The sequence below is a fragment of the Anguilla rostrata genome, chromosome 13 (genome assembly GCF_018555375.3).
Source record: "Anguilla rostrata isolate EN2019 chromosome 13, ASM1855537v3, whole genome shotgun sequence".
Classification (NCBI taxonomy): Eukaryota; Metazoa; Chordata; class Actinopteri; order Anguilliformes; family Anguillidae; genus Anguilla; species Anguilla rostrata.
This window is the reverse complement of record NC_057945.1, coordinates 33184681-33199613: the sequence shown is the minus strand read 5'-3', so window position 1 is coordinate 33199613 and position 14933 is coordinate 33184681. Positions and strand designations below refer to the sequence as shown.

General features: G+C 39.4%; 1 protein-coding gene across 3 annotated transcripts; it reads left to right on the top strand.

Moving 5' to 3' along the window:
• Positions 1–8576: 8576 nt before the first annotated feature.
• On the top strand, positions 8577–14925 carry cdkn1a (cyclin dependent kinase inhibitor 1A). Of its 3 annotated transcripts, none has more exons than XM_064305360.1 (3): positions 8577–8879; positions 12333–12768; positions 13312–14925. In XM_064305360.1, the coding sequence occupies exons 2-3, from the start codon at positions 12342–12344 to the stop codon at positions 13365–13367; spliced, it is 483 nt and encodes a 160-aa protein (XP_064161430.1). In that variant the 5' UTR covers positions 8577–8879; positions 12333–12341; the 3' UTR covers positions 13368–14925. The 3 variants fall into 3 exon arrangements, with proteins under 3 accessions (XP_064161430.1, XP_064161431.1, XP_064161428.1); XM_064305361.1 differs by lacking the exon at positions 8577–8879 and adding an exon at positions 10608–10954; XM_064305358.1 differs by lacking the exon at positions 8577–8879 and adding an exon at positions 11314–11736.
• The last annotated feature ends 8 nt before the right edge of the window (positions 14926–14933 follow it).

Sequence of the window (14933 nt, the reverse complement as noted above, 5' to 3'; positions counted from 1 at the left end):
GTGACTGCCGGATCTTCAGGGACTCTGCCATTAATCTACGAGGAACAGAATACTACAGCGTGTTATGCCATCGAGTCGTTTTCAATAGCTTCAACGGCGATTGATTTACCTGCGCATGCCAAGAACTAGCCAATCACCTGTTTGAAATGCAACATCGTAAAAACAACTGGCCATGAGGTACTGAGGCATCTCATTGGCTTGCCAGTCCAACGTCAATCTAGATTAATATGCTCATCACTTCTGTCTTGTGACTTGCGTTTTTGGCCACTCGGGTATCTGTAAACCATTTGTAAGTTTGACATCTTGCATGTTTTGGGACTGTAGTAAAATTCTGTGTTTAAGAGGGGTAGCACAACATGTAAAATGACGTTTTAGTTTGACACTCGCATGAAATGAAGTCAAAACCTAAAGGTGTCTTGCTTTGTCCCTTGAGTAAGACACCTGACCCCTAATTGCTCCCAATGAGTTGATTGGTACCTTGCATGGCAGCCTTTCACCATTGGCGTGTGAATGGGTGAATGAGTCATCAATTGTAAAGCGCTTTTGATAAAAGCGCTATATAAATGCAGTCCATTTACCATTTATCATTTAGAGGATCGGCTGTGGCAAGGTGTTACCTGCTGCACGGATGCTCTATGAAAACAGTTTGTGTGAAATGAAATCCTACAGTGAACTACGGTTCCACCCTTAAAAATCACGTCTTTTTGGGAAAAGGTATAGCTGGAGTACTTCATGTGGATGTGCGCACTTTCCCTTGGCCACCCTTTGCGTGTGCTATTCTTTGCTGTGGTGGAAACCCCAGTATTCACTTAAACTCGCGCTGTACGTATTGGCGATAAAAGCTTTTCTTTTCATCATCAATTGAAGGGCTCCGTGGATTCCACCATTAAATAAAAACAAATTTGATGATTTTATTTTTGTAGAGAGAAATGGAAAGGTTACAAAGAGCAGGTCTTGGGGATGTTATGCTGCTTTACCTCTTATTTACAGGGTGCAGCTGTGCTGGTTTTGACTTGAGAGAGTTTAAGGTCATGGGTTTTTTTTTTTTTTTTTTTTTTTTCACATTTTAAGAATTGCTCAATAAAACCACAATAGATGTATGAATCATTAGCCTGTTTGTACTGTTTGGTACAACCTCAGCATAACTACACTTAGTCATGTGACTCACATGACGCCTGACAAGTCCGAGGCTGCGTTCCAACATTCAAAAAATGGATCCTCCTTTCCTCTACTACCACCTTGTGTCCTCCGTTTCCCCTGGAACCCGATCTTTGTATGCTCCCTCCCTCTAGTGTTCCAGTATTGGAGCACAGAACGGTATGGGTGGCAAAGTGGCTTCAAATTCGTCGCCTCCCCTCCTTTCCACATACTTCCTGGGTAGGAGACAAGGGGTAGTGGGGGAGTGGAGGAAAGGACGTGAGGATTTAAAAGTAATGGGACATGCCCCTACTCAGCCCCCATGAGTTTAGTCGGAGAGGAAAGTGAGAACTAAATTGTTCTTTGATTTTTACATTTAAAAATGTAATCTTTAGACCATTTCCCAAAGTGTGCATAGGTTTGATTTATAAAAAATAAAATAAAAACTGAGACCAAAAAACCTTGCCTGTGTTGTTTAAAGTGGTGTATCTGAATCTTACACAACTCGTATATAAATCTCAAATGATTTAAATAAGACTGTGGCTTATTTTACCTATCCTACTAGCCCACATTTCATATTTAGGCTTTTTTTTGAGGGCACTAGTATAGCATCATGTGGAGTTTTGAATACATACAGTACATTGGGATGCAACATGGCACCCCCTCTCCTTGATCAAATTATAAAAAGTGATTGAATGTGGTATTTAAACATGGTTTTGTTGGATATTTTCTGTAATGTTTAAATACAAACGATTACAGTTATGACAATGTGCTGTAGGTCTGAACAGATTTCTCATCAAGGCAAAATACATCATTAAATCATATCATTAGATTTTTTTGCTCAAGACTCACCTGATTTAAAAAGGAATGATTTAACTAAAGATAGTGAGGATCTATTTCAGACACGTCTGCTTAAAGTTTCTGCTTTCTGCTTCCAGATGCCTATTAAATCTAATACATAATGTTAGTAATAATGTCCATAGCATGGGCCCAATATAATTAAGCCAATAATTCATTACAAGTTTAATGTTTTATCTTGTGTCTAGAAGAGTATGTAATTCAGTTGTGGGTATTTTATTGTATGCTTCCAAATCAGTTTATCTACATATTTACGTAATAAATTTTTTTTAAGAGGCCTTTCATGATTCAGCTTATTACTTCTATTTCAGTTTTACATTATACATTAAGTAATCTTAAATATTGGAAACACAGTAAGCAGTTACACAATTCAGACACACCTTTGGTTCGAGGTTATAAGAGGCCCCTCACAAATTCCCTCCATTTTCTGTTATGTTTGCTAGATTGCTAGTGTCTGTGCCACTATTATGTAACTGATGGAGCAAGTGGAATCATGAATGATTCATAATTAACCTTTGACAGCGGTCAGAGCACATCACTGTTAGCACTGATAGTCACTTCCCTTTAATGATATACATGATTGCATTATGTGATACTATACTTTTGGCACAGTATACGTACAAACCACAGAAAAAAAACACTTTAGAAGCGGACCTCGTCTATTAACAGGGAGAACTATTTAAACTGACTTAGTTATATCGTAAAATGGTGGGATAAGTAGATATTGAGACAAAGACAAAAATGGGATTTATTTAACATTTTAGAAGGTGAAAGACATCTGCATCAACATCCTCTTATCTCATGCCACATGTTTTTGTTCTGTACAAGTCTGAAGGTACACTAAAGGGTTAAATTCCTTTACTCTCCCACTGTGGAGAAATCCCGCTCAGCCTTTCACCGAATTACCCATAATTCACTCCTGCCAGCTCAACTAAAGGACATCTTCACGGTACTTTCCTTTTTTTTTTGAGGACTAAATTCTCAGGCTTGCCAGACTTTTTAATGCTGGCTCAACTTCCAGCATAAATATAGGTATTGTGCTTGTTTTTAATTTAGGAATTTATATAAATGCTTCTCGTGGGTGGCTAGCACAGAATTATATTATTTACAAATATATATTATTTGGTTGAAGTATTTTATAGTGTGTAATTGTATAGGCATAACTCAGTAATAACTCACAGAATCCTCAAAGAAATTACGGACATTTTTACAAGTACACAATTGCATTTGTAAAACATTGTTTATAATATATTTTGAAGAATCACAAAAGCATTCTTGTCCTACTCATCAGAGAGATATACTACTCTATCAGTACAAATATGATAGGCAATTGGGGAAGGGGGGTTTGGGGCCACTATTCACTAAGAAGAGAAGAAAGCTGTGAATCCACCCCTAAATCAAGCCTGGAATGCTATTCATCCTCCTCCCCCCTCCACACACACACACACACACATACACAAGACTGGGAGACAATGTCCTCTGCACACTGAACCCCACCCTTTCTGAGTCACCAGCTCCCCTGGCCTGTCCAATTGCGTGGAAGCTGTCCCACCCCCCTCCCCACCCCCCTCCTTGCTCAGCTCACGCACGCACGTTCCACTGGGTGCACGTGCTCCACGTGAAACACCGGTCTGGGAGTCCGAGGCAGACTCAAAATCCCGCGCGCTTCTCTTCACGTTGCTCAACGCCCTCTGACGTCAGCGTGTCAGCGTGACTCAGGGCTGTCCAGGACAACGAGAAGTTCTCGCAGGGAACTCTCAGAAATGTACTCGGACAAACTAGCCGCCACTCCCAGGGTTTTTTTTAATCAAGCTCCACCACGTTCATGGCCTGAACTGAACTAGCAAGAGTTGAAAAGTCAGTGCCAGTTAACTCTGAAAAGTCAGTGTCAGTGTTTTACTGGAAGTGGTGTAGCACAGTTGCATACAGCACCTAGAGTGGCTACATAAAGCTATACAGCTAAAGACAATGCATACATTCCTTGAAAAAAAAAAAACATAAAATGTTTCAGAATGAAAAAAATATATATACTTGGATTGTTTCCTCAGAATCAAAAATCATAACCTCCTGCTCCACCCGGCAAATGGGCGAGACCTTAGTAATCTCCCATTTGGACAACTGCTGATGTCCTCCTGGCTGGACGACCCAACCACACCAAACTTAACTGAATTCTGCTGATCATTTAGTCATCTATTCCCCAGCTGTTCCTGCATCTCCTCTCCTCTCATTTCCCTATATTTATTTCATTTGTAGCACACACTCAATGGCCCAGGTATAATGACCTCCCAACTATATTGAGTTAGGAGACACGCACACTTGCTGTTTAATAAATACTAGGAGTGTCAGCAGCCAAAAATACAATCACATAATGCCCGTATGCTTCTGTTGGTTTCTTAAAATAAAAAAAATCCTTGTTTACATGCAAACAAAGAATAGGACAATGTACCTAAAGGAACCTTGTCGGGATGCCCTAAAACATTTCCTCTGTGACTGAAGTGTCTTCCTGTTCCGTCTTTGGTCTTTCAATGGGACATTTAACAAGGTGCTAGTTAATTGGGAAACAATGTGAAAGAAGAAGTTGCTTTTTTTCCTCCAAGAAATATTTTATTCATTTACAAAAAACATTACATTTCAGCTCACAAGTGGCTTAATTTCAGGACATTTTCCTTCATACGGATGAGTGCACTGTGGTAAAATTTTGTTTAAAAATGTTTACCTGTGAAGATTAGTCTATGCTGATGGTCAGTGCGCCCCTGTATTATGGCATCTTCCAAACAGAAGAATTCTTGTACTGAAATAAGATATTTCCACAACCACCGCCCCCTCCCCCAACCCACAGGATTCTCACCATCTCAGAAGAGTAGATATGCAAGAAATGCAGCCAACCAAAACAATCTGAGATAACTGTAACTGTGGGAATTTTCATTTAATTGGGGGATGCAAACAAAAGAAATTAAATATCTGGCAAAGGAACAAAACTGGCATTCACGACTGATCAAAAAACAAAGTTCACGCTCCTATTAAGCTTTGTTCATAATTTAACAAAAACATCAGTGTGGTTAATGAGGAGCCCCTAATCATTAATCAGCCATCAACGCAGCAACGGGGCAGTCTCCCATTCTGGCTGAAAGAATGACTTCTTTTATCGTAGGCAAATGTGCGAAGAGCTGGGCATTCTGCCAAGGACAGTTCAGAATGTACTCTCCTACACTGCGGTTGCTTGGATTAAACTGCTGATACCGTGGCTACTAAACTCCCTTGGTGACATAAACAAACCCCCATTGAAAACATATTGACTGGGTGGAGCTCACTTAAATTACGGTGCAATTTTGACAGCTGGTGGGAGACTGGGACAACAGTAAGTATCATTTTGGATGCTGGATATTTGACAGACATTAAATTTCACGGCTTTCCGTGGATTGCAATGGAATGTAATAAAACTGCACAGTGCAATAGTTTCTAATAAACATCACAACAAATATTTGTCAATAACGTCCCATCCAGATGATTGGCACATCTCAAGTAAAGTTTTTTTAAATATCTGAAATGAAGTTTATTGTAAAGGGCCTCCAAGGTCTTGCTACAACAATTGTATTTTGGGAAAAACTGTTCTGTAGATTGTTTTGTCAATTTTCAATAGCATTCCATCAAAATGAGAATGGGCTTTTAGAAATTGGGATTCTTTTAAAGATGCTGAGATGTTTTTTGTTTTTTGTTTTGTTTTTTTTAAAGTTTTTTTTAAAAATGTAGACAACATGTCTGTGCCACGATGCATTTTGGACATAAATCTATTTTCATTTAGTTATATCACTATATATAGTCTTATATATTTTTCTTATTTTACACTGAAACAGACTTTTCATCACAAGTGTCTCAAAGACATTTGCATTCATTTATTTCCCCATAGTTGTTGAATAAACAAGATGTTTCATCCACCTTAATATTACATATTTAGAACTTTTGCATTTTTTCCTTATCAGACATAAGAATATATTCTTTTTTTAAATTTTTTTCCTTTTAATCATATATACCTTCGAACACGTTTTTATTCATTTATTTCACTGTGGAGTTTGAATAAACATGATTTCATATCTATCTGAATGAAAAATATACTGGTATTTTCCCCTTTTCAGACAAGGCTTTAGACTTTTGTATTTTGCATTGTTTTAATTTCTTTATAACGAGACCAAACATGATTACATTAGGACGTAATCCTGCTCTGTTATTCAGTACCTCTATAAACATGGACATTTTACTTCTTCTCACAACAGAGGTGATATTTGTAGACAAATCGTTGTTCGATCCAGCTGTAATCTCCACCTTCAGGCAAAATATTTTCAAAATAATGTGACAAAACCAAATTGCACCACGTTTGTTTCTGCTTGAAACTGGAACTTCTTCTAAACATGTAGATTTCAACTATAAGGCCTCAACGACCATTATCTATATAGACATTAAGATTTTCAATGAGTGATTTCAATTAAATGTCACAGATTTGCATTCAAACTTGTAATAAAAAGGAACCATGGTCATTGTGGCATTCTCTGGTCATGCTGATCTTTGGCCCTCAGTAGGTTGGGTGTTCTGTATTCCCTCCAGAAGGTAATAAAATAAATAAAACTTTGAAATGAGAGAAAACTCCAGGAAACCCCAGGGTTGTATATATTTGGAAGACCCTCACTTTGAATAACTGCCCCAAGGATGTCTCTTTTGACATTAATTTTGTGGATGGGGAGAGCAGGGATTGAGAGCATTCCTAAGATCAATCAGAGGCAAGTTTGCCAGAGTCCGTCTCTCAAAGAGGATAAACTGAAAACTAGATGTCCGAAATTATCATAAATCTCATTTCCATCCATTGATTTCACTGTGGTTGATGATTAAACACCATTTCCCATTCGCCTGAATGGGGAAAATAAATACATTTAGAGGTTCTTTACTTTTTGGACATTCAATTATGGTCTTATGTAGTTTGGCTACTGATTTTCCACTGAAATAGACTTCTGATAGTGAGTGCCTTCAAGCACATTTGTATTGATTTATTTTACTGTAGCTGTTGCACAAACATGATTTTGCATTCATCTGAATTTGAAAAAGAGATTTTTAGAATACTATGGTCTTATGTGTTTCACTCATTTTCCACTGAAACAGACTTTTCATCCTAAATGTTTTCAAACACATTTTTTTTTTGTTTATTTCACCATGGCCATTGAATGAACATGCTTTCAGATCCATCTGAATGAAAAATGGCACATTTAGACTTTTTTTTCTTTTTTTTTTTTTTACTTTTTGGACATCAGACTAGTATATAGTCTCATGTATTTTGTTATTTTGCACTGAAACAGTTTCTATCATACATATTTTCAAACAAGTTTGTTAATTTATCATTTGTATGCTAAATAAGCAAATATTAGATAAGGATATTTAGACTTTAAATTTTTTCACTTGCATCTTGCTTTTTTCTGCAAAAACAAAATTATTATAATAAAAAATTCTAGCCCAATACTTAATTGGCTTTATAGTATTTTTATTATTATTATTTTATTTTTTATTTGTTACCGTGAATAGCTTCCCATTCACATGGTGCAGCAGTCAAGATAACTGTGTGGACAGATGTTGGTATGGCCAATTTGATTTTCAAAAAGGAAACTACTTTTGTATACATTTTTTCTCTATGAAACCATCAGTAGCTTCCCATCTACATGCTGTAGGAGTTTAAAATCACAGTTGTTAATAAAAAGTTGGCACGACAATGTTATTCCCATAAAGCTACTACTTTATTCATTCTATGAATCCTGTCCATCCACATGCAGACTAAAACCAGTTGTGCTTATTTAGGCAAGCAGACGTTGGTACACCAGTTAGATTTTTCAAAACGATGTGCTATTTCTTTGATTTCATATAGCCTATGTTGTTTTGTTCTATGAAACCATGAATAGCTTTAGATGCTCATCATGCCACACTAAAACCAACTGCAGTTAGTAACATTAAACAGACAATTGGATTTCCCAAAGGATATTTCGTGATTTTACAAGACTTTTTGCTTTGGGAAATTATCAATAGCTTCCCATCCACAACAGTCTAAAATCAACTCTATGATATAGGCCAGCCTAAACAGACAGTAAGGCTAAATCTTTGTTGGATTTCCAAAATAGGCTACTTCGTTGAATTTAGCTAATTTTTTTTCCCTAACCTACTACAAAAACGTCAATAGGCAAACTTCCAAACCAACCCCACAGGCATCAAAAACTGCTATTGCAGCGTTCGAAAAAAAATAAAATACAATTCACGGCTGTAGGCTAGCTGCCACATTCCGTTTCCTTGAGCCGAAAACCAAGTATAGAAAGTAAAACTAGCGTCACATCAGAAAAAGCTTGGTCTTAAAATAGTCTGTACTGCTTCTCTGGGACAATCCGAATGCGTGGGAGAGCTCTGGAGTTTCAGGAATGAACTCCACATGGAGGGCATGGAAACGACGCCAACCGGTATTTCCTGAAACCGGGAAAAAGAATCTTGAGGAATGAATTCACGTGTGTTTAATGAGGATAGTAGCACGTGCTTGCGTATAGACTCCGCCTGTACACAAGTTGGATGGGCTCCACGCCCACCGAAGTAATATAAACTTAACTGCCCGGGTGGAATATTGGTCATATGCAATAGCCAGACATAATACGAAGGTCCCCTCGACAGAGCAGAATTGGCTTACTGTAGTCGAAAGTCAGATTCTATAAAGAAGTACCAAATTACAGTTATTTAGCATTCCAGATCTCGAGAACTGCTCGCGACTATCTACAACTTTTCAGCCTCCATTCATTCATTCATTTTAGACGGCCTTCAAGCAAAACAGACTTCCCGGACGTCATTCTACACCTCGTAGTTCAAAGACTGTAAGCAATTTTCCATTTATTTTAAAACATGTAGCATTACGCGTGATTATATTTTATCGTTTGCGATTGGCGTCAATGTCGTCCAAGTAGTTAGCCTACTTATAGTAATGCTTTAATTGTCAGAATTCATCTTTTTTTTAACGTGAATAGCTTTAATTACGTGTAACAACCATATCTTATTTAAGGTATGTCGAGTTAGTTCAAGAGCCTGTAAGTACTTAAACTGTGACACTTCACATTTTATACAGGATAATATTGGCATTTTCTCCCCATAGTATGCATTTGGGTCTTCTACAGTGGGGAGTAGCCTATAGTACTAGTAGTATAGTAGTACCTAAAGTAACCTATTTAGCCTAGAATATTTAAGGCCAACAATAATTAGCTGTCTTAAGTTACATATAATTATATTATACATATTTTTATTCAGTTATTGCTTTGTTGCTATCTGTGTTTTATACCAAAACCAGTGTTTATATGCAGTGGAAATACAGAAAAGGTGTTGAATTTATTTTTACCTACGATCTCATTAAACTATATGGTCCTGTTCGTTTTGTACCAGTGCGGAGTTTTTTTGGTTGTTTTTTTTTCTCGAGATTCCCGTCTAGCTGTGGGTAAAGTTCTGGCCCCTGTCTGAACTTAGCCGGTTCGCTACCACGTTTTCCGAGTTCACGTGTAGAACAGAAAATGGGCGGGGGCAAATTTTCGTCTCTGTGCGGTGTCACCAATCACGCAGATTCTCGCCTTCCCGCCGCACTGTTGAATCTGTCCCCAGTTGACCCGCCCAGTTTCTTGACGTCAGAGACGTATGACTTTTCAAGAGGTCTGAAGGGGACAGCACTTCAGTCCTGATTGGTTCTTTTTTTACAGTTCATTACTACTCGCAAGACAACGACCACTGTTACTTACACCAATACAACTATTCTATTTTCGCTCGTCTTAGAGGTAATGTTGAAAATGGTAGGCGTGAGAAAAATAACGAAATAAAATTTCTGTCAGTCATGTTTTCCGCATGTTTTCAGTTTTATAAAAGTATATAGCAATCTTCTTGAAATTGACGATTATTTGAAACGAGTCAAAAGTATACATAACATAAGAGATTAAGCACTCTAATAAATTAGGGTACTAAGAATTTAGTGGAACTAAACTCTTAAATGTTTGTGAAATATTAATACTCTGTGACCCTGAAACTTTATGACCTCACATGTGACTGATATATGATGTATTTCTCAAGCCAGCTTGGCTGGTTGTTAAACACAGAATACAAAACCAGCAACACAGCATATCACTTGGGTTCCTTTTGCTATGTTGATTACCTGGGTGGATTGTTTTCCACAGTATCTGACACAGTAGACATGCCTACTGGTCCTTAAGGACATGTCCCAAACTGCTATCTCAGACTGTTCTGCCCCTCCCTGATCTGTTGACGGGATTCAAAAAAGGAGAGCTTCCTTAAAAGAGGCAGCAGTTTGGTTATTTGATTAAGTGGGAGTTCATCCAATGTTGCTTCTAAGCAGACATCATATCACTTGGGTTCCTTTTGCTATGTTGATTACCTGGGTGGATTGTTTGCCACAGTATCTGACACAGTAGACATGCCTACTGGTCCTTAAGGACATGTCCCAAACTGCTATCTCAGACTGTTCTGCCCCTCCCTGATCTGTTGACGGGATTCAAAAAAGGAGAGCTTCCTTAAAAGAGGCAGCAGTTTGGTTATTTGATTAAGTGGGAGTTCATCCAATGTTGCTTCTAAGCAGACATACTATTCTGATTAATTGTGTGGTGAGTCTGATGGTGTGAATGACATGCTTGACCAAACGTAGTGTAGACGTAGTGTGTCCCTGACCACATCCTGCCAGTTAACTGAGTTTCCTCTCACTTCCTTATATGCATACACAGACAGGTTGGGCAATCCCCCACCTACCCCGAGATCATGAGACTGTTTCATTCTTCATTTTGTGATGGCTTCAGACAGAGTAACTTAGATAAGTGATTACCCAAGGCAACACGAAAGGATCGTAAGGACTTTGACGGTGACCCCACAGGATTTAATTTGCCACCACCTAGACACATCACAGGTAATGTGAGGGAATTTTGTGGAATGTAAATGAAATCTTTCTGAATTTTATCCTTCTCTGATGAGTATCGCCAGATAAGACAGAAAAAACAGGTCTTAGCAAACTTGGCAGATTATAATTCCACGATTTGTTCATTTAATGTTTAATTTGAAAACTTTTTAAAACTTAAAAAATGTTAAACTTTTTGGGGGAACAGCAATGGTAAATTCCACAACATAGCAGTTAACACATTAATTCTTAGTTCAATACCTACTGTATTTAAGAGAAGTGTTAGTTTGATATCAGTTAAAGGGACTGTAATATTTTAAAAACCTAATTCCTTCATATATGTGCCCTGCTCAAAACAAACCGTTGTTGAGAAGTAATTTTTTAAAACTTATTCCGTCATGTCTTTATCTGAAATTGGTTATCTGTTAGTGTGTATGTGTCAGGCACTTGTAAAGCTGCCTCTAAACCCATACACAAAGCTCCATTCTCACAATGCCACTTTGAATGGTGACCTCTAGAGGGCATAGTGAGATATCACAGGTCTGTGCTAATTGTAGGATGATGATAAAGCTGTTTCTCAGGACTTGCCCCTACATGTTGCTGAAGGGAATTTGCTCAGGCATGTCAAGTCACACTAGGCTGTCATTGCAGGCGGGGCTAACTTGCCCCAACCCCTTAGCTTTAAGTAGGAATTCCTCCTAAACCAGATCATTTAAATGCTGCACCATTCAAAAGGAATAACCTAACAGTGCCTGAAGTGCATTTGGGTACAGAGCGTGAGACCATTAGCTATGGTGAGTTGATAAATTAAATTGTATCCTTCTGGTTATATTTTTATGACATGAATGCAAGTTGGTTAATGGTTCTTTGATATTGTACTTGTTACTTGTACTTATGTTATTGGCTAATTTTATTGTTTGTACATTAAGCATTACTCACAAAATATAACCTATTCCTCTGATACTGAAATAATGCAGTTTTGTAGAATGTGTTGGACAGTTATTCACAGTGAACGCTAAAATATGTTGCTTATGTGCCTTGGTAGTGTCGGAAAGAGATAGAACTTTCATCACTTTCATTTTTGGGGAAACAGACTGAATGTTAAATCAGGAACTATTTTTACCATTTTTGTATTTAGCTGTCACTCTGGAGATGAACATATGATTAGTTTGTCACGGCTCCCGTGTAAGACTGCAGCTGTGAGTCCCTTCTGACCTAGTGACACGTGCGCTGGGCAGTGTGGTGTGAGGATGCGGTGTGAAGTGTGTGCGCAGTGGCGTGTGCGCAGTGTGAGAGGAACAACGCGTACCCTCTCGTAAAAAAGGACTTTTGGAAGCGGCTGGGTGTTACTGAGATGTTAACCCTCTGGTTGTCCTCTCACCCCTTCCAGTGCAGAACCATGTCCACCATCAACAAGCGGATCCTGACGGCGCTGGGGAACGGCCCGACCTGCCGGAGACTCTTCGGCCCGGTGGACCGGGAGCAGCTGCGGGAGGAGTGCCGGAACCTGCTGCGGAAGGACCTGGAGGACGCCTCCCGCCGCTGGGGCTTCGACTTCGCCACGGAAACGCCGATGGAGGGCGGAGACTTCCAGTGGGAAGGCGTGGTGGGGGCCCGGGTGCCGGCGCTGTACCGCTCCCGCCTGGTCGGCTCGGCCGACGCACGGAGGCCCGGAGCGTCTGCGTCGCGGGCGGCGTCGGGACCGACCGACAAGGAGAACGTCCCGTGCACCCCCACCAGGTGCCAGACGCAGCCCCAAAACCTGGAGATGACACCGGAGAAGAACCACAGCCAAAGACTGAAGAGGAAACAGACCAACATCACAGGTGTGTGTGTGGGCAACCGTGAAATATCAGCATGCATTTTTTCCCTGTTTTTCAACATTTTGTAATAAAAAAGTGTGTAATCATACAACTGCTTACATCGGTGGAGTGAAAAGATAAGACTACCGAAAGACAAGTTAATAGACTACTGACAGATATAGGTATCTACTGATAAAGTGTGGAACAATCACCTCAACTGCTCTCCATGAACTGACTTTGAGACTACTGGCACAGACGAGATTTGGGGTGGTACATATATGGTTAAAAAATTGGGAAATATGCCGTATATCTTAATCTGAACGCTCTGTAGTATCTTCAGTGGGGCAAAATCAGAGGTGAGGAGGGCATGTTCAGTCATGTCCTCTGCTGTTCACTTTGTAGCCAGTAGGGGGAGGCTGTTAAACAGTAAGTCATGACTCACACGTTTCTCAATAGAAGGAAACTGCGCTTATGCATACAGGGTGTGGTGACATATATTTGTGTCTGTCTGTGTGATGTAATGATGTACTGGGTAAACTCACTTCTTCCTTGCCCCCCCCCATACAGATTTCTACCAGGCGAAACGCAGAGTAGTAGGCACGCCACGGAAATCGGGGCAGTGAAGACGGGGGGGCCCCCAACAGTCCCCAAAATACCACAGCAATACTACTGCCTCTCAAGAACTCAGTCCCACAGACTTATACACTTTCACCAGAAGAACTTGAACATGTCTATCTTTGTGTGTGTGTATATATATATATATATAAAGGTTAAATTCACAACTTTTTATTTCCATCGACATCATGACTGTCTGTGCTTCGTTCCCGTAACGTTGTGCAGCCGTACGAGGGACACTGCCTCCTTTCATAGCGGCACAAGCCGTTAGCCCTCGTAAAAAGAGTCAGTTAAAGAAGGTAGTCAGTGACGTTCTGTTTGAATCTCTGGAAGTGCCTCATGCAAAGACCATCTGTGCCCCCAACACTGAATACATTTTCGGCTCTGAAACTGTATTCCTGTATTCCAGAAGAGCATGGAGGACACCCAGAATCCAGCACCCCTTCATCGTGATGCTGTTTTGAAGAAGTAATAGTCAACTGGTCTTTGCATGGCTATGTGCGCATGTCTGTATGCGCGTGCGTGAACGTAATTATTGGTGAGGGGTTTGTTTTAATTTAATACCTTCTGCCTGGTTCTGTCATCGTCTGTTAGAATGATTCTCCCTCTCTTGCTGGCATTTCCTCACCATAGTCCTTTTTTTAATACAAATCTAGAGGCTGTGCACTAGGATCCAAAAGAACATACATAACAGTGCTCACATGACTATCGAATTTACATTAAATTTCCTGTTTTCTTGTGTGCCATACTCCTATGGGTGCTAGTATGAAGTCTCACAGATCTGAGGAGTTGGCAACTAGACGTGGAAGGTGACACAGTGTTGAGGGTGTCTAAAGGAGTCTTTACCAACAGACACTCAAAGGATGGTGTCAGCTAGTTTATGATGTGGAGTGCAGTTGCAGGAAAGTGAGACATTGCCTATAAACTGCTAAACTTCTTAAAAGATGAGAGGTTTGGTTATAAGATGTAATAAGCTTTTTATCCATTAGAGTCCACAAGGAACACTATGTGTGCAGTGCAAGATATTAAGAACATTGAGCACATGCAGGAGTGCACACAACCGAAATGTAGCCACCTACAAGTACATACAATCCAGTCAATCACAGCCTCAACCTGGGTATTCGAAGCAGTGAATCTTTTTTTAGTCTCCAAAAGTGTGTACGAGTAGAAATAAGAAATAAAAAAATATGGAAGAGTACTGTGCAATTAGATACACCTAAAAGTATTTCACGGTTTTTTAGTATTGGTCCGGTAATGGTTATTTATTTGGTATGGTGGAACATTCCTGATTGGGGGAGAATTGGCGTCAAAGCTCGGCGCTATGCAGTTCTCTTTGTAAGATATAGATAGCCTTGTATTGTCCCTCATATCCCTATTAAGGAAATATCTGCCAGCTTTATCTCTTATTTTTCCTAAATTGCACTTGTATTTGTTTATGCATAAAATTATAGATTATGAACATATATACGTTGTCGAAAGCTATATATAAAGTTGTATTTATTGTTATGTAAGACTGTAGATGTTGTGTGTCTGTCAATTGAGATTAATAAATATTTGTATTCTCTATGTTCTTG